We start from the raw sequence: 24,655 nt of genomic DNA on the forward strand, positions 1-24,655 counted from the left end.
CTGGAGTCTTCCAAAATTTTATGAATGACATCTTTCGGGACTTTGTGGACCGCTTTATGATAGTGTATTTGGATGATATCCTGATTTATTCGAATACTCCCGAGGAACATGACTCGCATGGGTGTGCAGTGCTGCAGAAGTTACGGGAACACCATCTTTACGCGAAGCTGGAAAAGTGTGGGTTTGACCTAACCACGTTGGACTTTCTGGGGTATCGGATCTCTCCAGCAGGAGTAGAAATGGACCCAGAAAAAGTTCGTTGTGTACTCACGTGGCAACCCCCCAAGACCAAGAAGGATTTGCAACGCTTCTTGGGCTTTGCGAATTACTACCATTGTTTCATAGCCAACTACTCCCATCAGACTGCACCGCTCATGGATTGCCTGAAGGGCTCAGGACCTTTCCAATGGACAGAAGCTGCACAAGAGGCTTTCGAGAGCCTGAAGCAAAGGTTTGCTACCGAACCCATACTACAGCATGCCGACCCGGCGCTCCCTTTTGTGGTAGAGACGGATGCGTCGGACGTCGCGATCGGAGCGGTTCTTTTGCAACCGGCCCAGAAAGGGGGAGAACTGATGCCTTGTGCCTACTTTTCCAGAAAGTTAACTGACTCTGAACAAAACTACACTGTGTGGGAAAAGGAGCTATTAACCATTAGAGATGCCTTTGAAGCCTGGAGACACCATCTGGAAGGGGCGCAGCATGAAATTGAGGTGTGCACGGACCATCGTAATCTAGAGAGTCTTCATACCGCCCGTAAACTCAATCAGAGGCAAGTGCGCTGGGCTCAGTTCTTCGCACGGTTCCATTTCAGAATTCATTATATCTCCCAAGCACAGAATAAGCGGGCTGATGCCCTCTCAAGGAAGCCAGAATTTCTGAGGGATCCCACCCCAAGACTGTTAGAGTACATAATCCCTCCCAAGCGGGGAGTAGTAGGGGCCTGCCAAGATTCTTGGGAAGCTGAAGTGCATGAAGCGCAACAACAGGACCCTTTCGTGCAGGAGCAGCGGGTCGAAGAGGGCGCGTCACCCCAGGCAGAACACAAGGACCTTATATGGAAGGATGGCATACTGCACCATCAGTAAGCTGTTTATGTGCCCCCCCGGAGAACTGCGAGTGAGGGTACTATGTCAGTGCCATGACGCCCCCACAGCAGGCCACTTTGGGGTTTTTAAGACCATTCAAGCTGTCACTCGGGAGTTCTGGTGGCCCAAGGTGAAGGAGGACGTAGAGCATTACGTTCGCTCTTGCCCCACTTGCATGAGGGCTAAACATGCCACTGGGAAGCCACCAGGGCTACGGGAACCCCTTCCTACTCCAGGAGGACCTTGGCGAATGATTACTATGGATTTTATAACAGATCTTCCACCTTCGCAGGGGAAAACTCACAGTTTTGGTGGTCGTTGATGCCTTCTCGAAAATGGCTCACTTCATTCCGTGCGCAGGGCTCCCAAGCGCTCAAGACACTGCCAAGTTGTACGTGCAAAATGTGTATCGGCTGCACGGTCTGCCAGACAGCCTGGTTTCCTATCGGGGCACACAATTCACCTCGCGTTTTTGGCGAGCGTTGTGGAAGTTGCTGCAAAGTGAGCTGAGACTGTCGTCTGCCCATGATCCCCAAACAGGTGGGCAGTCCGAGAGGGTCAACGCAGTGTTGCAACAATATTTACGTTGTTTTGTGGGGTATCAGCAGGACAACTGGATGTCCTACCTGCATTTAGCAGAATTTGCCTGTAATAATGCTGTGCATTCGCACACGCAACAGACTCCTTTCTTTGCCAATTTTGGCTACCACCCCCGAGCCTTCCCTGCCCCAAAAGACAGTCTCTCAGTCTCAGCCGCTGAGGATTACTTGCAGGAACTTCACGCTATGCAACAGCCACTCCAAGAGCAACTAGAACAGGCCAAAGCGGATTACAAACGCGCAGCTGACCAGCATCGGTGAGAGGGGGACCTCATACGAGTGAGAGACCAGGTCTGGATCTCTACACGTTTCCTAGCTATGCCTGGCCGGTGTCGTAAACTGCAGGATCGGCGTGTAGGGCCCTTTGAGGTGGAGGCACAGATTAACCCCGTGGCTTACAGACTAAAATTGCCGCCCACCTTCAAGATGCACCCAGTCTTCCACAGGGCATTGTTGACCAAGGACGCTGCCCCCGACCCTCACCGTCCGCGAGTGGAGCCCGCACCGCCGTTGTTGGTAGAGGGGAAGGAGGAATATGAAGTAGAACAGATTTTGGACTCGCGAAAACACCAAGGGCGTCTTCAGTACCTGATTCATTGGAAGGGGTACGATCCAACTGAACGTTCCTGGGAAACAGAGGAGAATGTGCACGCTCCGACTTTGGTGAGAGAATTCTATGAGGCTTATCCAGAGAAACCTAGACCTCAGGGGTGGGAAGGGTTAAAGCATGGAGGGGGGGGATGATGTTGCGCTGTAGCCAACTCAGAAGGGACAGGAAGGGGGGAGGCATGAGTTTCAGGCACCTCCGCAGCCAGAAGAAGCAGAGTTGGGGATTGTTGTGTCTGAACAGGATCGTGCGGGAGGGGGGCAGTCTGCTCTCCAGCCAGTTCCCACGAGTAACGCCCTTTCCGAGGAGCCGAGCGCACCGCCCCCAGTTGATGCAGAGGACTTGTGGGGGGAAGCTTCAGACTGCAGAGCTTGGAAAAGTTACTTTTTTGAACTACAACTCCCATCAGCCTCAGCCAGCACCATGCTGGCTGGGGCTGATGGGAGTTGTAGTTCAAAAAAGTAACTTTTCCAAGCTCTGCTTCAGAGACAGTGCTAGCTCCTCCCTTGCCAAGCAGTTCCCAGGAGGATTCCAGTGCGGCACCGCCCCCTGACCTCGAGCCCATTGCTCGGGAGCAGGTGTCTTCAGATGAGCCGTTGGATGCGCGTCCTCTGTCTCCTCGTTCCCATCGCTGCGAGAAACGGACAGGGCAAAGACAGGAATTACGAAGGAGTCAGAGATTACGTTCGAAAACATTTCCTATATAAGCCTGCCGCTCCCAGTGGGGGGTTGTGGAGTCAACTTCCTTCACATGCTGCAGAGCATGTCTAGAGTATAGTTAGGGACTCTAGTGAGTTAGCGTAGGGTTTCCTATGAAGCACAATGCCTTTGATGTATCCATTACTCTAATAAAACGAGATTTACTTGCACACACACTCCAGCCTCATTCTTCTGGCTCTGGACGGGACATACTTACATTGTAATGGCCATTGGCTAAAAACAATAAATTACTATTTCTGGGATGGAATACAAATGTCATAAATAAACAAATGCACATGAAGCACTTTGAACACTCCAAAGTGTTACACACATGTTAAGTATTATGTTTATTTCATTTATGAATCGCTCCCCAAGAACAAACCAAAGCAATTTCACAATAAAAAGCATACTTTAAAAACAATTTCAAGTCCAATGCAGATACAGACTGGGATAAAAATCTCCACCCAGAAAGCTTATTTTAAAAAAGCAAGGTCTTCAGTAGATGCCCAAAAGATAAGAGATAGGGCCTGTTTGATAGGGAATTGGAGGGAATTCCAAAGGGTTGTTATAATAAAGACTGGATTCCTGCGTCATACAATACAGGCGTCCTGATGAGATGGTTTCTGCTGGAAGCCCTCTCCTGCAGAGTGCTGTGATCACTTGGGAATAAAAGGTATGAAACTATCTTTTTAGGTACATTAGACTGTTACCAGCATTGGCATACTGCTGCTTTATCTGAATGACCAAAGAGTGAAAAAAAAATGCCTAGTGGGACTTATCTGATGTTTTTGGTCATTCCTGAAGCTTATTGCAAGCCCATCACAGAGGGTTATGATATTGTCGTCTTGGTGGTTAGACAGTATGGGCCATTCTTCATCTAATCCATCGCTTGTAAGAAGTTTCCCTTATTGTGATGTTGCCTTTTTCTTAAATTTCTTACTTTTTAACCTCCAGCAGTTTTCAAAATACACAGAGTTGTCAGAGTAGTAAGAGAAGTAAAGCCAACCTGATGTGTCTAGCATTTGTCCAAAACTGAAAGTAGATCTTGGCTTGCCACATGCACTGCAAAATATTATCAACCTGGCAAGAAGAGCTCACTTGGCCAGGTTTCAGGAACAAGACAAATGTGGTGTGTAGTAGCAGACAGTTATGTACAGCTGCAGCTTCTGGAAAAAATAATTAAAGATGGTATTCAACTAAGTCCTACTCAGAGTACCCACTGAAAGCTGTTGTGTTTGGAACACAAAGCATGTTGTGTTTGGAACAAACAACTATTTGTAGGGTATGTATCATCTGTTGTATTGAAAGCTTTGCAAAATGTTTTCTTTCCACTCTTAATAGTACTCTGATGAAAACAGGTTCTTATTATATGGCTGTCACACTACTGTATGTTCTTATTTGTATGCCGAGAAAGGATCAGAATGTCCTAGTAAAAAGAATGTGTTGAAACGACTATATCCTTCAGATATTTAAACCCCTTGGGGTGGCTTTTCCTTATTATCTTTTATCTTGACCTTTTCATACATCTTGCTTTTCAAGTTCAGCAAACAAGCAAGGAAGCTGGTAAGGGTGATATCCAATATTAGTCATACTCTGGGTAAATCCATTGAAATCAGTAAATTTAAGTAACATCTTTTATTTCAATGGGTCTAAATCAGAATATGACTGAGTGGGTGATATATTCAACTGGCTGTAATATAGTATGACTTAATTGGTTGTCACGCATAGATAACTATCATTTAATTATTTGCTACATACATAAATACTGTTTCAAATAAGTTGCTGGCTAAAAGGAGATCCTAATAGACGATCAGTTGACCGAACCTGAGGAAACCAGTGGTTTATGCTACCGAGGAGAGAGTGTCAGAGTGGACAGCCCTTTGAAAATGCATTTTTGGACAGCTATACAGTTGAATTCACTATTCAGAATGTACATGTGCAGAGGTGAACATTTTAAATAAAAAGATTTTAAATAAAAGCATTCATACATATGTGTCTATTTGGCCTAAAGACTCTACTCAAGTTGCCCTCATGAGAAGGAGCAATAACTGGACTAAAATAGCAAAATTAACACATCAGTGCTAGGCTACATTGTATTAGTCCAAAGTGGGCATGATCCTCTGAGATCTCTTAACATAGGTTACAGTGATATGAGTTAGAGCTAAAGAGTAGCACTGGGAGTGAGGTCTCTGATACACATCCAATAGAAATAAGGGGGTTTCTACCAGTTTGCTATTACAGATACCAATAATAATGTTTTGGTGCTCAAACAATACAAATGCAAATAAGATGGACAACTCTCCTGCTCTTTAGCCCATCAAGCATAGTTTTTCTTCCTTGGATTAAGTTTTCCAACCCTACCATGAACCTGGATCCCAGTTCTTTAGGCTTCCTGCAATAACAATACTACCTTAAGAAAGGTAATGTAAAAAAATTACTTGGCTTCTGGATGGTGAGGGGCTTAAACTCAGACATTCTTAAAAAAAAGTTTTCTAAAAATCAAAAACATGATTCTTAAGACATAAAAGTGAAAACTCCATTTTATGTTAAACAATGTTTATTTTATTGTACTGTGAATAAGCTTGTTTAAGTTCCAGAAGTTACTGGTTACATCATCCATGTTTCTGGACAGAAATTCTTGCTTTTAGATTTTCCATCTGACCTGTCAGTTTCCACGGCCCAAATTAAAGACACTTGGGCATAGGGAGGTCTAACTTTACAGGTAAAGCTTAGCAAGTAACAGGCTTGCTTCAGATGAAGACCAAAAATTAAAAGAAATATATTCTCTTCAAGCGTGGATATCATCAAAATGCAAAGGTTGAGGGAAATAGAAAAAAGATCTTTATCACAGTGAGACCACTTCCAGACAGTTATCTTAACTAGGTATGTCCATCCCTTGATTGATTGAGGAAATTTATGTATCTTAGCAAACAAGGAAGAGGCACTACATATTTTACTTATTGTTTCTAATAAGCAGTATAATCATGTTCTTCAAAATCCCATCTAGTATGTAGAATAAAGGCATGAAACCTAACCACCACTGGCTACATGCATGTAAACGTAATCCACAAAGTTTTGTTCTGAGAGTAAATTTACAAAAACAGCATTTTAACAGTCAGGCACTAAAGAGTGAATAATATGTTTTTCTTGCTCCATTTCTAAATGGATTTTTATAATGGATCTTCCTTCTTCCCCAAGAATTTTGGCAGTATTAAAATATTTTTGCTCCTTAGGTTACCATCTGGCACAGGATGAGATCAGTGTTTAGATTTGCTTTTGAAATGCAGCAGCAGTGGTCTTCGTAAACTTGATACTTGGAAAAAAGCTACAATGTGAAATGTCCTTGTTAACCAGCTTTGTGACTAATTTTGTTATTATTTCTAGGTCAGGGGTCACCACATTGCCAAGCTTGATCCTCTCGGCATTAGTTGTGTAAATTTTGATGATTCGGCAGTAACTGATTCTCCAAACGTCGGTGAGAATTACTCTGCAAATTAATTCTAATGTAATTTTACCTTTTATACCCCTTTCCTTTCCATCCCCTTCACCCCCATCCCCCTTCTGGTATCCACTTTCCTTTTCATTCCTGGCCCATTTCATAGATTCGAGGGCATCATGTAGCACAGCTCGACCCACTGGGCATCTTGGATGCTGATCTGGACTCCTCCGTTCCAGCCGATATTATCACTTCCACAGATAAACTGGGTGAGGGCTCTGAGAGCAGTTAGTGCCGCATTGCTTGAGCTCCTCCTCTCTCACTTTCACAGCTTCTAGTTAGATTGCTTTACTAAGTCTGAAGGGAAAAGTCTTAAGTTTCCTTCATAATGATCACTTTTTAAAAACTGAACGGCAGCAAAGATGTTCTGTCCCTTGTCATTTACCACTGCAGCCACAAGGTATTACATATGCAGTACAAGCCAGCTTGTTTTCTTCTCCTGCTGTTAATGTTGAGTTCAGTACTAAATAGCTCTAACTAGGTCAGTAGTGTCAACTATTTGCCTCTGAGGAAATGAGGAATATTTTGGAGTATGTAAGCATAGGCTTACTTCCTTGCTTTTAAGGTCTTAACTCCCTTAACTCCCAGTGTTCAATAGGTCTCTTGCTTGGAGCTTTGGTGACTTGATTCACCATGTTGGAGCTCTGCAGTGATGCTACTGGGGAGAACGGGATAATTTTTCAAAAGCCTCCAGGCAAGTTTCATGGTGGCATTTCCTCACTCAGTTCAGTTGTAACCCTTAGCTATGGAGCTTGCCCTAAAAACCTAAGAGTAGCTGAACCAATTACTTTGTCAGTGATCATAACAAGGAAGTTTTGGAATACATTCCCGCATCTAATCAAGAGACTGAAATGATGAGACCCTTGGTTGCAAGGTGCATGTGTGTTGCTTAGATGAGGGTGTGTGTGCTGAGCAGTGTTTGAAATTAAATTTTTCAGTACAGGCCAACCTGATCTTTAGTGTGATCACTGTAGTATTTTGCCATTTTTTCCCAAGCATAGTACAGATTAAGGCGGCTGAGCTCTATTTATTGCTGGTGCTTTCCACAGGTTAATGAACCTGGCTCCGCAAGCGCTTCTAAGTAGCATGCTTCTAACTTAGAATAGAGCAATAATAATGACCACTAACTCCTTTCAAGACTGACATGTGATTTGTCAGTATTTGTGCATGTAATGTAAACAAATGGTCTACTGTTTTGGGACATTCATAATTGATGCGCTCATAGAATGTGTATTGGTGAAATGGAAGGCATCCGAAGGAGAAAACAACAGAAAGACTGTAACGGATATTGCTCTGACCATGTTTGAAGCACTTCTCTGATTACAAGTGCTGTGCAGTTCAGTCCACTTGGTTAAACTGTCATCTTCAGCCAGCAGTTGGTATTTTGATGTTCCCCCTTCACATTAGAAATCCATTACTCATGCAGAGGTGTTGGCCATGAGGTTCTTCTCAGGCCTTTTCAGGGATTCCCAATGTGTCCTGAAGTACTCCTTCCATATTCTACACGTTGAACCATCTTCAGCAAGTATGTCAAGTAGAGGACAGTGGAGTGTGGTATAGTATAGTACACTGGAGTGGTGGTGATGAATTCCGATAGGATCAACATTTTGGGGGTAAACATAGGTGAGCCCCTGCAGAATAGGGAATATGAATCTGTAACCTTATTTTACTGATGTTCCTCCTTGATAGTGGCTGTATTGCTCTTGTAATCTATTAGTACACATGGGTAGCAAAGGTAGAGTTACACTACCGCTGGTTTCCTGCCTATTCATATATGTGAATCCTAAGATTTTAATATAGCTGTAATATGCTACCTTGCATAGAGAGTGTTTGTATGAAATTCTTTGGATAACCTTGTCTGCTCAGACAATGAAATCAAGGCTTTTAGGTTAAATAAAGAGAACTGATACTTTAATAATTCACTAGTGATGAGTTTTGAATCTTCTAATTCAGTACTTAGGCTGCAACCCAATACGTGTTTAAATCAGAAGTAAGATCCATTAGGTTCAGTGGGATATACTGCCGGGTAAGTGTGTATAGGATTGTATCCTTAGTGCCTTCCCCAGCCTTGCTGTATTCTCAGACTGTACTTGGGTTCTATTCTGTAAATATGTGCCACCTTGCATACTAAGCCCCCTGTGGTAATGGACAGTGCAAACTCAGGTTGAGAAGTAAGATGCCATAGAACAATGGTAACCAAGAGTCTTTTTCCTACCCATGATATAGCAGTGCCCATTTCTGTTCGGTGTGGAATAACCCAAGTCGTATATACCCTGCGCTACTAAAATAAATCAGGATAGGTAACTATAATTTTGTGGCAAAAAAATCTGAATTTGGCATCCTATTTATACTGTGCAAATAAAAATTATGTATACTGCAAAATATGCAAATATGTGCATAATTTTTCTTTGCTATTCAATATTGGCCTGTGTAGCTCACTTCTCTTACCTATACCATTGTCTCTTTTCCTCCCCTTCTCCTTGCCATTATGGCTTGTGAGATCCACCAAGTATTGGCTTTGCAATTCCATAACTTGTATTTGCAGCTGTAAGAGCTACAAAATTAATTTGAAAATAAGCTTATTTATTATTTAAAACATTTTTACCCCATTCTTCAGCTGCAAAGGCTCCCAGAGTGGCTTATAGATTAAAAACAAGGCTGACCCTGCCTGCAGGCTTATAATCTAAAAGACATGACAGAAAAGAAAAAGTGGATGAAATAGAGGGAAGGAAAAAAGCAAGCTCAGTCATCAGATCTTGGAAGCTACAATTCTTATAACAACCAGCTGGGATGGAAACAGTTGAGGTAGCCTGATGGAATGGCTATTACTAGATGAAAGTTGATGGAGAGCCAAATGCAGCTGGTCTCTCAGCAGAGCCAATGGAATAACCATGTTTACAACCCCTCCTTCCAGGCACTGAATAAATTATCTGCATGGGCATCACATCCTGGAATATATAGGAAACTGCCTTATACCCAGACCAAACTATTTGTCCACCTAGCCCAGTTTTGTCTATTCTGATTGGCTGTGGCTCTCCAGGATGTTAACTCTGAGGCCTTCCCCATTACCTGCTACCTGATTCTTTTAAGTGAATGTGCCAGGGATTGAACCTGGTACCTTCTGTATCAAAGCCGGCTGAAAACTAAGTGCTATGTGATGGCAGGATTTTGCCGAATGCATATTGTAACAGATCTTTAGCTCAGAAAAAGTTAAAATGCACTGTTGCTAACTTCAAGATGATTTGTTCTTGAAATTGTTGCTGAGCACAGTATGTAACTATACACAGGGGAGCTGCTACCTATATTTGTGAACCTGCAGCAAGCAGGTGAGTTGCAGTCTAAGCACACACCAGACGTTTTTCCTGATAGATGCCTTGGGAACAGCTGGTTCACTTGGTACTTCGGGGTCTGCAAGCTCTACTTCGTTTTCAGGAAACAAGACCTTTTTAGTTCTTCCCCATAAATGTTCATCAGGATATTTGGACAGAGACAAAAGCAAGGGGATCTGCTCTTAAGGACAAGAGTTTCAAGCTGCTCTTGCCACATGTTGCTTGGCAGGCAACTTGGGCAAAGTAAACAAGCAAACGGTTGTTAAACATGGATGTCTGATCCGCACATAACACCAAGCCATAGTTACAATGAACCAAGTTTCGCAAGCCAACAACAAACCATAGCTTCAGATCCTAGTTTGTTGACAGTTAACAAACCATATTTAAGTTGCTGGGCAGTCTGCAGATAATGAAATAAAACAGGGTTACATGCAAACAAGGCCTGTTTCAAAGAGCAGAGTAGATTCCTTCTAATCATATCAGATGGTGAGAAAGGGACTCCTCCAGACAGTCGCTTCACACGATTGTCCCATTCATATAGTACTGCAGGCATAGGGGGACTGTAGGTAAATACATTTTGTGCCTCTTGGGAGATAACCCAGCAACAAGATAAGCTTTCAGAGATGTTCAAATGAGTATGTTCCTAGACATGAAAATAATGGAGAGTCATGGAGAAGAGAGTTTGATAATATCAGCTGAAGTGTGGCTTTTTGATGGGGGGAATATGTTGACTTTTTAAGTAATCTAGCAGCAGGACTTCAATTGTGACTATAATACTGTTCCACCTTTGGGTACATTTTAATATTTAGTTCTTAGATACAAGTAATTTATTATTAGACATGAACATGCAGAACTAAGTTTTCTAATTTAAAATATTGCCTTATCCTGTTTCGTTCCTAATTTTCACACCATTATTTTCATTGTTTAATGGACTTTCCTGTAACATACTGTGCAGAGATCCTTATGAGAATGCACACCTTTTGAGAACAAGTATTCTTCCCTCTGTAAAAATGTTAATGGAATTACCTTTTTCTCAGATGCTGCTCTACAAGACAGGCTATGATCCTCTCAGGCGAGGAGAAGGTCAATTGTAAATCAGTAATCGCTTGGAAACTGTCCAGAGGCATATCACAATCTCTTCTGCAGCCTCTGATGCGTTCTGCCTCAGCAGAACATGTCATACTAGCTATTTGTTTTTTTCTATCACCAGGCCTTTAAAGCCTAGCAACAAACCTATTTTGCATGATGGCTCTAAAATCTTAAGCCCAATGTTCTTTAGAAATGGATCACTTCACTGGCTTCCTAGGGAAAGGTATGCAAGGCAGCCACTTGGACATAGTCTGTTCTAGACTAAATTGATTTGTTCCTTTCACTGATGCTATTTGTACCACCCATATAGAGATGCACTGCTTTGGTGCGAACCAACTTGTAGAGTAGCAGTTGGGACAATCTGGGTACTCATCTGTGAGTTCTCAGATTTTCTCAGATGTCACTCCAACCTATCATCTGCAACAATGGCAAGGAGCAAGATCAGAGTTTCATACATGGGGTTAGAGGTTTTTACTTATTCTGACATTGTGAACTGGTAATTCCTTTCACAGCATTGTGCCTTTTGCACTTCAAGATAATTGTCTTTTTGGGTTATATTTTGCTCCGGATCCATCTTTCTGGGGAGCCTATGGAGGAATGAGTCAATCTAGAATATCTGCAGTCCTTCAATTAACAGTTAACGGTGCTTCCTGCTTTGGAAGAGCTCGTTTGAAAAACTGGAGGACAGGGCATGATATCCCCTTTGTATGTTCTACAACATACAACCCATTTGTATGTTGTACCTCTCTCCCTGCTGACCTGAGAGGAATATAACCTCTCTTGTGGGCTGGTACTTAAGAAAATTTGAGGACGACGTGTAGGTGAGTACAGTGCCAGCTTTTGGGAAGGGCTGGGAGGCCTGTTACTCTGTGGATGATTGGGCACGTTTGTACAGGTCACTCAGGTTTCATCCTGAGCCCCAGGCACCATCTTGGAGTGCATAAAGATGCAGCAAGCTCCTAAAGGCTTCTGCTCTGACCTGATCTAACCCCTTCAATTAGCCTTCATGCATAGAAGCGTGTTCTGCATTGAACATGGCCCTCCCAAGCCGCCTTATGGAGTTATGTATATCCGTTTACATATTCAGAGCTTTCTTAGATTTCTCTCTAATACCCACACTCTCATGATTCAAACACAATTTGATTATTAGTTCAGGGGCTGAGGCACAACTGAAACACCGTTGCACAAAAGAATCTTGATTTAGCCTCTTACAGCTGCATACAGATAACAAAGTTGTTTATGGTTACATTCCAAACTAATGATCATCCTGTAGTGAAAACTTTGAACCTCAAGAAGGGTATATGAGCATGCTTAGGAAGGTGCACTCCGCTTCATGAGATGAGGGCTTTGATGATTTTCTCCCAGAAGTGGCTGTGTTCAGGGCAAAGAATACTTCTGTGCATTGAGGCCAGTTGAGAAGAGTGAACCTTAGTAGCAGTGACTGCAGTGGTACACAATTAGTTTCTGTTTAGCACAATCCTGCCAGTAAATTGTTCCTTGTTGGTAGGTATCCTTGAAATCTGTGTTGATGCCCAAGCGAGGTTTAAAGCAAAGGCATTGACATTAGTTCCAACTGTGGCAAACTAAAGAACAGGTGAGCCAGAAGTTAGGTTGTTAACTTGAATGTTGGATACACAGTCCCAGCTGGGAATCTCCCAGGCCTTTGGCATCTTTCTACTTCACATGGTGGTTGTGAGGATAAAATGTTAGAACCCTTTGTACGCTGCCTTGAGTCCATGAAAGAAGAGTGGAATACAAATGTGATGATTAAAAAACCTTAGTTGTAAGTTGTTTCACCTGGAGCAGATCTAAAATCCACCTGCTCAGTTGTGACTTTGTAACTGGGAACCTTCCCTAGAGACTTCTTGTTAGATGGCTTACTACTTTTTTTTATTTGTGTATTTCACCTAATAAAACAACGAGGAGATCTCAAACTATGTAGCTTAACTGCTACGTATTTGGTGTGACTTTCACACCTGTTACTGTTTGTATGGTTTATATGGCTGGCTCTGAAAGAGTCACTCAAAGATTTAGTTCCCTGTAGGACAGTCATTCTTCATTCTAACCCTCTCTCCTGTGGTGGTTTTGATGGTGTGTATGTGGGTACTGTTTAAAAAGTTTGCTTTCTCTTTATATTACTACTTTCACAATTCTTTGGGGTTTTTAAAAAACTAACTTTGACTGGGTCTCTCTGTCTTCTTTCTGCATCCCACCTGACCCTCCTTTCCCAGATCTTGCAGTATTCAAGGAGCGGCTGAGAGTGCTAACAGTAGGAGGTATGCAAATAATGAGCGCTTAACCCTTCTGGAGATTAGGACTCTCTGAATAGTTGACTCTGGGCATGTACAGTTTAGGTAAAGTTACAGCTTTCGCCATGTTACAACAGTGTTTGTTTTCTTCGCAGAATGGTTTGAAATGTGTGTGATCAAAATGCTTTATTACCTGTCTTGCTCCCAAATTATGTTCCCATTCATTTGATTGAGTGGCAGCCATTTTTTCCTATTGTTTCTGTGCCATTGTTTTGTTGCATTGAGCATTTCAGAAAACATTGTCTTTAGTATCTTGGACTCTACAAAAATGTAATTTTTCCTACATGCGCATCAGGGCACTCATTCAAGTGCCTCTGATGCTTAGGATGAGTTGTGTGAATTAACCTGGTGCACAATAGTTACCAAACTTTAGGCAATAATATTCAGGCATCTAAATAGCCAGGCTTGGTTATTTTTCTGTAAGTGCTAAGATATTGCCATCCCATCGTTGTCTTGCACTGTGAGCTTGCAAAAGAGCTGGACACTTCACTGCCTAAATTCTTAATTGTAATTTCCTAGTTGTTTTTTTAAAATCTAATGATTGAAAGAAGCAATATTAGTCTAAAGAGAGAAGGCATCCCATGCTATGTGTGGTGCTTGCAACAATTTACCTGGGCTTCTTCCTGGCAGGTGGTATGTTGCAATGGATAGATGTTGACAATTAGGAAGTAAAAGTAAAGGGTATTAAGAAAATGCTTCCTTGGTGCATGCACAATTATGAATATTATTTGAATTTCCTGTTGTAGCATGATCCTTTATTCTTCTCCTAAATCATATGTAGTGTTGACCTTGATCTGGATTTGTCTCTGTAAAATCTCTATAGCTAAACAGATTGTTGTCCCGTTAATTGGATTCTAGTGTTCCTAAATAGATTACCACTTTAAGTTGTGAATGTAGCAGACTAAATGGGTTTTTAAATAGTAATAATCTGATCATAAGGAATACTCCCACAGTCTCTCCAGCCCTCAGAAAATTATGGAGCTGAATTAAAAGGCAAAAAAGGGTGGAAATATAAGTTTCCTACTGCTCCAGCCCTTTTAATTCAGCTCCATAATTTTCTGATGGCTGGAGAGAGATTGTGCCACTGCTTCCTTCTCCCTCTTTCAAAGCATTTGCAACTTTAAAGCCCCCGGAGACTAATGGATCCTGAAGGTTTTCAAAGGGCTCTGGGGGATTTTCCGGCTGATAGGACTGGCGCTCCTGCTGAAGCCCTGGTCGCTCTGTGGAATACGGAGATGACCCGGGCTGTAAATACGATCGCTCCTGCACGCCCTCTCCTGTGTAGAGCTCATACAGCTCCATGGTATACTCCGGAGCTGAGAGCGATGAAGCAAGATAGGAGGAGGCTTGAGCGGAAATGGAGACGAACTCCCGACGGATACAATTATGCGCTGGTTAGTGCTTCGACTAAGCTCTATGTAGGAGCAGTGAAGGCAGCTAAAAAACATCATTTTGCTGCCACTATTGAATCATCTCTTTGTCGCCCAGCGGAGCTCTTTCGAGTTGTCCGGGGGCTTCTCCATTCAAACCCTCTGGACACGGTGGAATCATCGGAGGCCCGCTGTAATCAGTTTGCCGATCACTTCCAGAATAAGATCTCATGTATCCGCCAGGACCTAGACTGTCAAGTTATAGCAGTAGATCCTAGTGAGATGTCCGGAGCACAGTCTTGTCCTGTTTTGTTGGATGAGCTTCAGTTGGTTCAACTCGAGGACGTGGACAAGGTGCTTGGACAGGTACGTGCAACCACTTCGGTACTGGATCCTTGCCCCTCCTGGCTGATAAAAACTAGTAGGAATGGAACAGGTAGCTGGGCCAAGGAAGTGATAAATGCCTCTTTACGAGAGGGAGTGGTCCCGGGCTGTCTGAAAGAGGCAGTGGTGAGACCACTCCTGAAAAAGCCTTCCTTGGACCCAGACAATTTTAACAGCTACAGGCCAGTGGCGAATGTTCCATTCCTGGGCAAGGTCTTGGAACGGGTGGTTGCTGGCCAGCTCCAGGCGCTATTGGATGAAACTGATTATCTAGATCCATTTCAATCGGGTTTTAGGCCCGGTTTTGGCACTGAGACAGCCTTGGTCGCCCTGTACGATGACCTATGTCGGGAAAGAGACAGAGGGAGTGTAACTCTGTTGATTCTCCTTGATCTCTCAGCGGCTTTTGATACCATCGACCATGGTATCCTTCTGGAGAGGCTCGCGGAGTTGGGAGTTGGAGGCACTGCTTGGCAGTGGTTCCGCTCCTACTTGGCGGGTCGTCTCCAGAAGGTAGTGCTTGGGGAACATTGCTCGACACCGCGGGCTCTCCAATATGGGGTCCCGCAGGGGTCAGTTTTGTCCCCCCTGCTTTTTAATATCTACATGAAGCCGTTGGGAGAGGTCATCAGGAGTTTTGGAGTGCGTTGTCATCAGTATGCTGATGACACGCAGCTCTACTTCTCCTTTTCATCTTCTTCAGGTGAGGCTGTCGATTTGCTGAACCGTTGCCTGGCCTCGACAATGGACTGGATGAGAGTTAACAAACTGAAGCTCAATCCAGACAAGACTGAGATGCTGTTGGTGGACGGGTTCTCTGATCGGATGGTGGATATATACCCTGTCCTGGACGGGGTTACACTCCCCCTAAAGGACCGGGTTCGTAGTCTGGGAGTCTTTTTAGACTCTTCCCTCTCACTTGAGGCTCAAGTAGCCTCGGTGGTTAGGAATGCGTTTTACCAACTTCGGTTGGTAGCCCAGCTACGTCCCTATTTGAGTAAAGAGGACCTTACATCAGTGGTACATGCTCTGGTAACCTCACGTTTGGATTACTGTAATGCGCTTTACGTAGGGCTACCTTTGAAGACAGTTCGGAAGCTACAACTAGTGCAAAATGCGGCGGCCAGATTGCTGACAAGGACCAAGCGGTCCGAGCATATAACACCTGTTCTGGCCAGCTTGCACTGGTTGCCAATATGTTTCCGGGCTAGATTCAAAGTGTTGGTATTAACCTATAAAGCCTTATACGGTGCGGGACCACGATACCTTGCGGAACGCCTCTTCCGATATGAACCGGCCCGTGCACTACGTTCTGCTACGAAGGCCATCCTCCGGGTTCCAACTCACAGGGAGGCCCGGAGGGTGATGACAAGATCTAGGGCCTTCTCAGTGGTGGCCCCCGAACTATGGAACAGTCTCCCTGAGGAAGTACGCCTGGCGCCGACTCTGCTCTCCTTCCGGCGCCAGGTCAAAACCTTCCTATTCTCTGAAGCATTTTAAGTTACACTGATTTAATTTTAAAAATGTTTATTGTGTTGGATTGTTGCTTGTATTTTAGTATTGTTTGGTTATTTATTGTATTTTTATGCTGTTTTATGTTCACCGCCCAGAGAGCTATTGCTAGTCGGGCGGTATATAAATTTAATAAATAATAAATAAATAACATAATAATTAAAATCCCTGGTGATCATTTGCTCCCTACCTCAGTGTCTCTACAAAGGAGGGAGCACCAGTGGTGAGTCACTTGCTTTTACCCTAGCCTGATTCTGGGCCATATCCATCTGACATCTTCTCAGAGTAGTCCCATTGAAATGAATGGATCTAGGTTAGCCATATCTATTCATTTCAGTGTGTCTTCTCTGAATAGAACTAGCATTGGATATAACCCTCTTGAGTCCAGGTTTGCAAAGTGTTATCCTTCAGGCTGAGAGTATGTTAGTGTTGTTTCTGAATTCTTGAACAGATTTCTACCTTTAATAATAAAACCACTAAAATTTAAAAAACTAGGAAGTACCAAGCACATGAGTTTGAGTTGTTTAAATAAGGTACAGGAATTAACTAGCCAAATGTTCCTCCTAAGGACAGCACTACAGTTGATACAGGCTGCCGTCAAAAATGACAGCAGTATGTCAAGTACTCCCTGACCTCTCTATAGTGTTCGGCCAGGAGTTAGAAACCGCCAACCCACAGGCCTAATTAGGCCTGTCGTGCCACCCTGTTTGGTCCTCCAGGCCATTTTGGCCAAGCCATGCCCAAGTGATGTCATATATGGCATCTGGTATGGGGAAGGTAAAGTCATGGCTGGGCCAAAGTGAGAGTGGAAGGCATAGCTGATGTTCATCACTGATTGATGGTGCTTAAAGAGAGCCCTGCACAGTCAAAGCCCCAACAGCCAGCTGGAATTTGCTGCACTATGGAGTTTCTCTTCAGGGAGCTGCAGGAAGTAGCTTGGATTCAAAGTGCTTCCTCCAGGGCTTTAAATACAAGCTGCTTTCTCAGGAGAGGTTTTAAAATTCTCGATTTAAAAACTAAGCATTTTTTTTCTTCCCAGGGAAATAGTTTGTATTCAGAGCACTGGAGGAAGCACTTTGAATACAAACTGCTTTCTCTGCAGGCCAGACAATGCTTAATTTTTGAGAGTGTTCCCCCTTTTGTAGAGACTCCAAAGAAACTCCCTGTAGGTCACCCATTACAGCAACCTCTTTTTGATCTTTGACTGGTGTCAGTCACCTGATGTCATTATGAAGCCAGGTGACTGACAAGTGGGTGTTCTCGCCCACCCATCAAAAGTTGGCCTGCCAGCCAGATCCAGTCCCCCACCCACGGTTCAGTCAGGCTTGCCCCATTTTGTTTCCAAACCACATTACTGGCTACTACTGGTGGGAATTCAACATCGGGTAAGTATGACTAAACATTGCTGGGGAAAGTGAGAATTTGACATGGGGTTGAAATAGTGGCAACCCTACATCGAGCATCATGTGTAGTTCTGGGTCTATCAATCTGCTTCCACATCTGCATACTCTTCTATTTTGCAGATGGAGCAGATATGTCTGATGATGATCAGTTGTTTTGCAATTGGCCTGTTATAGGAAGAAGAATGCCATAACCTGTACAATCTGCCCTTTTATGTGGCTTGCCGCCATTTGAAATATAGTTGGTGGTAACAAGGGAAAGGGTTTCTTGTTTACGTGGGACTCCCTGCTCCAAGAAATCTGTCCAGCCCCCTTGTCAGTGGTCTTGTGCTATCCTTTTGCGTCATTTCAATCAGGACTACGGTCTGGCCTTCGTTTGACTTTTGTCTACCCTTGGATTCATGATAGTTTTTCTGGTCTGTTGGATTCTACTGTTTTGTGTGAGGTTTCAGGCTGTTGTTCTGTTTCAGTTTGTGTTTAATTGTATTTGGTTAGCTGTCTTTAGCGTTTAGTTGAAGATGAAAGGTGGAAGAGAAATTTTAAAAAGATAAAATAGTTTGTCACTAGACACTAATCCTTAAGGAGTTTCTCTTTAATGTTGCAACGTTCTTGTCAAGCTGCTGTGCAGAATCTCCACTTGTGTCAGTTGCCATTTCTCTTTATAAGACTGAGAGCTGTCTGGTCTTCAGCTGAAATATCCTTAATTATTTTAGCAGCTGATGCAGAAGTATTTTAGTATTAGTTATAGTAATCCAGGTCTGTGCTCCTGCACAGTAAATGTGACTGGGAGCTTTGAACAGTAGGTGTTTAAATGAATTGTTGAGAAGCAAAACCTTGGTGAGGTGTGTAGTGAGCTTTGTTTGCACAAAGTCCAGTTTCCTCTCTAATCTTTGTTGCCGTGGGGTGAGCTATTCAGGAGAGTCCTATACAGAACCCTAAAACTGATACATAATCTTGCTGCTTTTCTACCTTTTGGTTCTGGGAGTTGGTCCTTTAACTCTTTTTTATTTCCTGCTTCACTTTACTTTAAATTCTAAGTATGTGATGGAATGTGGTGGCAATACTTTTTTCCTCTTATGTTGTAAAATGTATGTACATGGGTCTAAAATTCTTATTGATTCCTGGATTTAATTACCAGTTTTCATGGCAAGTATATTACTTGTGTTTATATACTGTTTGTCTTTTTATAATAATCTTTTAGTTCTTGCTTATCTGTTCATCACTTTAATTGCTGCTTGTTTTTTATTCATACAAACCTCCTTCATGCTTATTTTTGCTGCTTTCTTGTCCCTTCCCTTCTTCACCAAAACCTGGTTCCCATGCTGTGACTGCCTGCTTTGAACACCTCTCCCCACACCTCCTTTGCCTTCTCCTACCCATGATAATCCTGCAGGGTTTTATGGCCTGGACGAATCGGACCTTGACAAGGTCTTTCACTTGCCCACTACCACTTTCATTGGAGGAAATGAATCTGCTCTCCCACTTCGGGAAATCATCCGGCGTTTAGAGGTAAGAGACCTGCACAAAATGTAGGTGCATTGGAGACTGACCACTGTTCAGATGTTGTTCCTTTTTCTCCCTCCCTCCCTACCACAATGTATGCACAGTACGGCAAGGTAAAGACTTTCAGATTACTTGCTTCCTCTGCTCTTTTCGTGTCATATCAAAATGCCACCCCCTCAAGCCATGCTGAAATAAACACCAGATCCTCTTGTTTGTGCATTCGCTTCTACATGCTAGGTAGGGGAAGAAATTACCAGAAGTCAGGGCCAAACATGACTGTACATGAGTTTGCAGGGGGGAATAATGTCCAAACAACCCTCAAATCAGAAACATAGTGGTTTTCCTAAGTACTAATAATGAAATACAGCTTTTAGTGGCAGTTGGTAAACTCAGTTCTCAAAACAGTTTTTTCTCGCAGTGTCCAAAAGCAGTGCTATAGTCATTGTGTGAAGAAACAGCAAGCTGATGCCAAAGGCAACTTGCTCTGTGCCTCTTCATAGTGGATAAAATAGTTGGTGGTAGTTCTGATTACTGATGTGCTACTTCTGGAAATTGCAAGAGAAATATGGGAATATTCCCCTAGGAATATTGTGGAAGCCAATGCACAGATTTACCTGTTAACACCATTCTTCACTGTGCCTCTTCATAGTGGATAAAATAGTTGGTGGTAGTTCTGATTACTGATGTGCTACTTCTGGAAATTGCAAGAGAAATATGGGAATATTCCCCTAGGAATATTGTGGAAGCCAATGCACAGATTTACCTGTTAACACCATTCTTCACTGTATCTTAATCTGAAATGTAAAGTGCACCTTTTTAAAGTCTATATGGATTCTCCTTGGAATGTATGTGCATAGGGCTTTGGACAGGTAAGATGCTGTCATGGATAACCTGTTCCTTGAGAAACTATTTTAGGAAAATATAAAGCAGGGGGTGGGGTATTTGAGCCTGGTACTCTGGTTGTTTCAGAAAGGCAGTAAAATGTAAGCTAAAATTTGGTTATCAACGACAAATGAGGAAACTGTGAGAACCCTTATCCTTATGGGTGTTACAACTCCAAAAACTGCTGTACTGTGGAAACTTAACATTTTTTAATGGCCATTTCTGATGGAAGGGAATTTCTGGCAGTCATACAGTTTTCCCCTGTACTGTTTGCTCAGCACAGCAAAAGATCAGCTGCTGCTGACTCCTGAAAAGGGGGAGTATGGTGGGGGAGAAAAACCTCAAGGACTGTAACACTCCTTTCCTGTCTCTGCCATAACTGTGTTCATGCAGAGTAAAGAAAAACACTCAGCTGCCTCACCCACAGTGGCTTTTTTTCTAGTCCATCTTGGCCTCTCAAAATGCATCTCCTTTTATTCTGGGTTTTAGAGTTATGTTCCCACTCAGTAGCCCAGCTGTAATTTACATACTTCAGAAGGCACCGCCACTTTCTGGTGAAGGAAATACAACCTTGGTGTCCTCTGCCTGCATTGGTTCTGTGTCATGACTATGCCTAAAAATAATTTCCAACAAGTCTGTGTAAAGGCCAGTCTCACCATCACTTGCCAGACATTCCTTTTTCTGCTTGCATCTCCTGCAGTTCCTTTGCTCGTTATTAATATTTGAACACAACAGATTTTAAAAGTACCTGGTACAGTCACTTCTTTGATGTCTTAGTGGCTTTCGAATGTGTACTTTCAGGGAGCACTTTTACATTCTGTCTGTGCATTGCAAAGGATTTTGCAGCACGTTTTAGGGTACGTAAGCTACTGGTCAGGCCTATTGGATCTTACCATTGTCTCAGGTAACCTGAATGCCCCCAAACCACATCAACTTCCCTGCGCGGCTGCACATTGCAGATATAATTAGTGGTAATCAAGCTGTCATTTTCGGGAAAGTTTGTGTGCCATTACTGATCTCATTGAAGAGTTCTGATGAGTTTCCAAGGTTTAAAAAACACTGGTTTGACTGAAAAATCTCAGACTTCTGTTTTTTTTACTCCCAAATCTGAATGAAACTGCACAGGACCTGAGTTCAAATCCTAGCTTGTCTTTGAATCTTCACTGGATGGTTTGGGACCCTTCTGTCAGTGTAATGTCCTCACAGAATTGCTGTGACAGTAAAATGGGATAATCCAGGGTGCTCTGCCCCAGGTTTCTTAAAAGAAGAAAAGGATATAAATTTGATAAAATTACGTTGTTATGTTACATATTTGCTCAACAGGTACTATTTTAATATGTGCTTTGTAATAGTCATCTCTTTTGCTTTATCTTGTGTTGATGCTTTTTGTGTTAAATAGATGGCCTATTGCCAGCACATTGGTGTAGAATTCATGTTTATTAATGATCTGGAGCAGTGCCAATGGATAAGGCAGAAGTTTGAGACGCCTGGTGTCATGCAGTTCAGTAGTGAGGAGAAGCGCACCCTGCTGGCTAGACTAGTCCGGTCAACCAGGTACTTGCGTTTCTTCATCATGTCGGAATTGTAGGTGGAAGGGACATTAACATTCTCGACCAGTAGGATGCAAAGATATAGTTCCATCCATATTTATCTGGATTTACCCTCTCAAAAATTGTTCATTAAAAACTGAATTTACCATCTTCTCCAAAGCATTTTCCATCTTTTTGTGAACCTTGTAATTTTTTTAAAAAGTGTTGGTTCTTTATAGCTAAGCACTTCCTTGACTGTATTTGTCTAGCTGAAGCTGCAATCAAGAGTACTGTTACCCTCTCCCTCCCACCATGATTATAAATAGGGATAGTTTTATTGTACAAATGGCACTAAATATAGGCCAGCATTAGTAAGGCATGAAGGAAAATGTCTGCTTTTTATTTTAGGGGAAAGCCCTTGTGTGTTGGCTCTTCCCAGTTTTCTCTGCTTACTCTCACCTTTGACCTATTTTTATGTTGAGGATATTTTTATCTAACCTCAGACCACATGTGTGTATGACTGTAGTAATCTAGTTGCATGGCTTCCTCTGCTGTCTCCCTAGAGCTGACTTGCAAAATCATCCCTTTTTCCTTCATCCTCTTATCCCTGGCCTCCTATGCTCTGACTCATTCAGCAGGATATTTTAGAGATCCAGAAGGATGTGCCCGTGATTTAGAACTGGGGCATGTGTTTAAACATTCCCTTTCTTTTGAAAAATGCAACCCACCATGCCATGACCAGGTGTTGCTATTTCTTTTACATCTCTTTGAGTGACATTTACTATGCCTCTAAGCTAAATGCAGCAGAAGTTCTTCCTTTCAAACCCTCCACTTCCTTTTTGTCCTTCACAGCCCATTACTGGTGTTCCAGCTTCTGTTTTGTGTGTCCACATCCATAATGCTTTAGATCAAGGTGAAGGGGTTATATGAAGGTTCTCCGCATACATCCTTCACCACTATGTACTCTGATGTCCAGGCTGTGATGGGAAATAGTGGGAGGGGTAGGTTTAACTCTCAAAACACCCTATACTGGGCAGGTGGGAAGTGGTGCAGAGATTGCAGTTGTCCCTGACATTTGCCCTTCTGCTTAGGGAAAACATTGAGAGGGACAGGGGGGCGAGGGAGAGAGAGAATGGATTTTGGTATGATTTGTAATCTTGCAGCAGGTGTTTTGAGGAGGCAGGAACCTCCTCAAAACCTTCAATTGTACTGCCACATTTTTAATGTAAGCAGCGTCTGCCCTTATTTGACTTTTAAATATTATATCACACCTCCTTAAATTCCTTTCAGAATCACTTCCTTCCTTGTGCTTTTAAGTCATGTAGCCGAGTAGTATTTACTCAGTTGAATAAATCTAAGCTGAATCTTCCCTTACTAAGTTTTTATAAGGATTCTCCCCTTCTTACATTTTGGTCCTGCTGAATTAGGCATTCTATGGCTGGGGTCTCCAGTGTGTCTGTAGGCATCCAGGTACCTTCCTTGGTACCCTCCAATGCCCCCTGCCCTTCCTGATTTTCTTTAAAAAATAAAGTTTGGGGGCACTTTTTTGCCTTGCGCTACATAGACCTCCAGCCAGCCCACCCTCTTCTCTCCCTTTGTTGATATGAAACTAGGAATCCTTCATAGGAAAGGAAGATGGTGGGGTTGAATGTGTGTTTTGCCTAGTTTTTGTTTTGGCTGGGGTTTTTATCTGGTTTTGTTTTGTTTCTAATGTATGGGTATTTCTGTGGGTGGTTGTTTTTGAGCATCACCAGCTTCTGTGAATTGGGTATTTTGCAGTGCCCATGACAAGTTTCTTAGATTTCCAAATATGCCCCCAAAGCCCAAAAAGGTTAAGGAACCCTGCTGTACTGATTACTGTCTCTTTTATAATGGCATATTGGCTTATAGAACTCATTTAATATTATCTCACTACAATCCTTGTTGGTTGTGTGGCAATTCTTGTTGTACAAATGGCTTGCATCTTCTGCCTTCCAGATTTGAAGAATTCCTGCATAGGAAATGGTCATCCGAGAAGCGGTTTGGTTTGGAAGGCTGTGAGGTGCTGATCCCTGCCTTAAAGACAATAATTGACAAGTCAAGCGAGAAAGGAGTGGATTATGTTATCATGGGAATGCCTCATAGGTAACGTCATTCTTAGGGTAAACTAATTATTGGAAGAGTTTGAAGAGTGGTGAAGATATGTTGACTAGAAAGTCATACTTGAATCTCTGTTATTGCCTCATTTTTTGTTGGGCAAACCAGTCATCTCTCAGCCTTGGGACCCCACTTTTAATTGACATTTGGATATCTCACAGAGTTGTTATGAAAACAAACACAGAAATTGTAAAGTGTAGAGCAGCTGGACTAGGGCAGAGAACCTGGTTTCAAATCCCCACTAAGCAATGAAACTCACTGGGTGACCTTGGGCCAGTCACTATCACTCAGCATGTATGCCACTTTGAGCTCCTTGTAGGAAAAGTGGAAATAAATGTAGTAAAAAAAAGAATAAATAATAAATGGCACATGCACTGTAAATAGTTGTAGTAGACATTTACTTGAACAAGAAATGCTGTAATCCTTTTTACTGCAACGGTGTGGCAGAATGAGTTAAAGAGTCTTGTTTCCAGACAAGCCTGCAGTTCTTTGCTAAATGTGGTTTTGGTTTTCCAGAGGGCGTCTGAATGTGCTTGCGAATGTTATCAGAAAAGAGTTGGAGCAAATTTTCTGCCAATTTGATTCCAAGCTGGAGGCTGCAGATGAGGTGAGTTACTCCCTAACTTTTACTTGGATTACCTCCTCCTACTCCACATGACTGTTCCTCATAATTATATTATGATTAATTAGCTTTGAAAAGAAAAGCAACAGCTCTGTCCCGTT

At 42.7% G+C, this 24,655-nt stretch overlaps 1 protein-coding gene across 7 annotated transcripts in view; it reads left to right on the forward strand.

Moving 5' to 3' along the window:
• The window catches only part of OGDH (oxoglutarate dehydrogenase), a 73,118-nt gene that overhangs the window by 24,027 nt on the left and 24,436 nt on the right, over positions 1 to 24,655 (forward strand). For 4 of the 7 annotated variants that reach the window (XM_061593334.1, XM_061593332.1, XM_061593337.1 and 1 more), the window contains 6 exons: positions 6,596 to 6,698; positions 13,139 to 13,183; positions 19,276 to 19,391; positions 21,667 to 21,821; positions 23,774 to 23,920; positions 24,449 to 24,539. In XM_061593334.1, coding sequence (XP_061449318.1) covers positions 6,596 to 6,698; positions 13,139 to 13,183; positions 19,276 to 19,391; positions 21,667 to 21,821; positions 23,774 to 23,920; positions 24,449 to 24,539 — 657 coding nt within the window. Of the gene's footprint in view, positions 1 to 6,377; positions 6,469 to 6,595; positions 6,699 to 13,138; positions 13,184 to 19,275; positions 19,392 to 21,666; positions 21,822 to 23,773; positions 23,921 to 24,448; positions 24,540 to 24,655 lie in introns of all 7 variants that reach the window. The other 3 variants (XM_061593335.1, XM_061593338.1, XM_061593336.1) reach the window with 2 other exon arrangements.

The sequence above is a fragment of the Rhineura floridana genome, chromosome 12 (assembly GCF_030035675.1).
Source record: "Rhineura floridana isolate rRhiFlo1 chromosome 12, rRhiFlo1.hap2, whole genome shotgun sequence".
In the NCBI taxonomy this organism is placed as follows: Eukaryota; Metazoa; Chordata; class Lepidosauria; order Squamata; family Rhineuridae; genus Rhineura; species Rhineura floridana.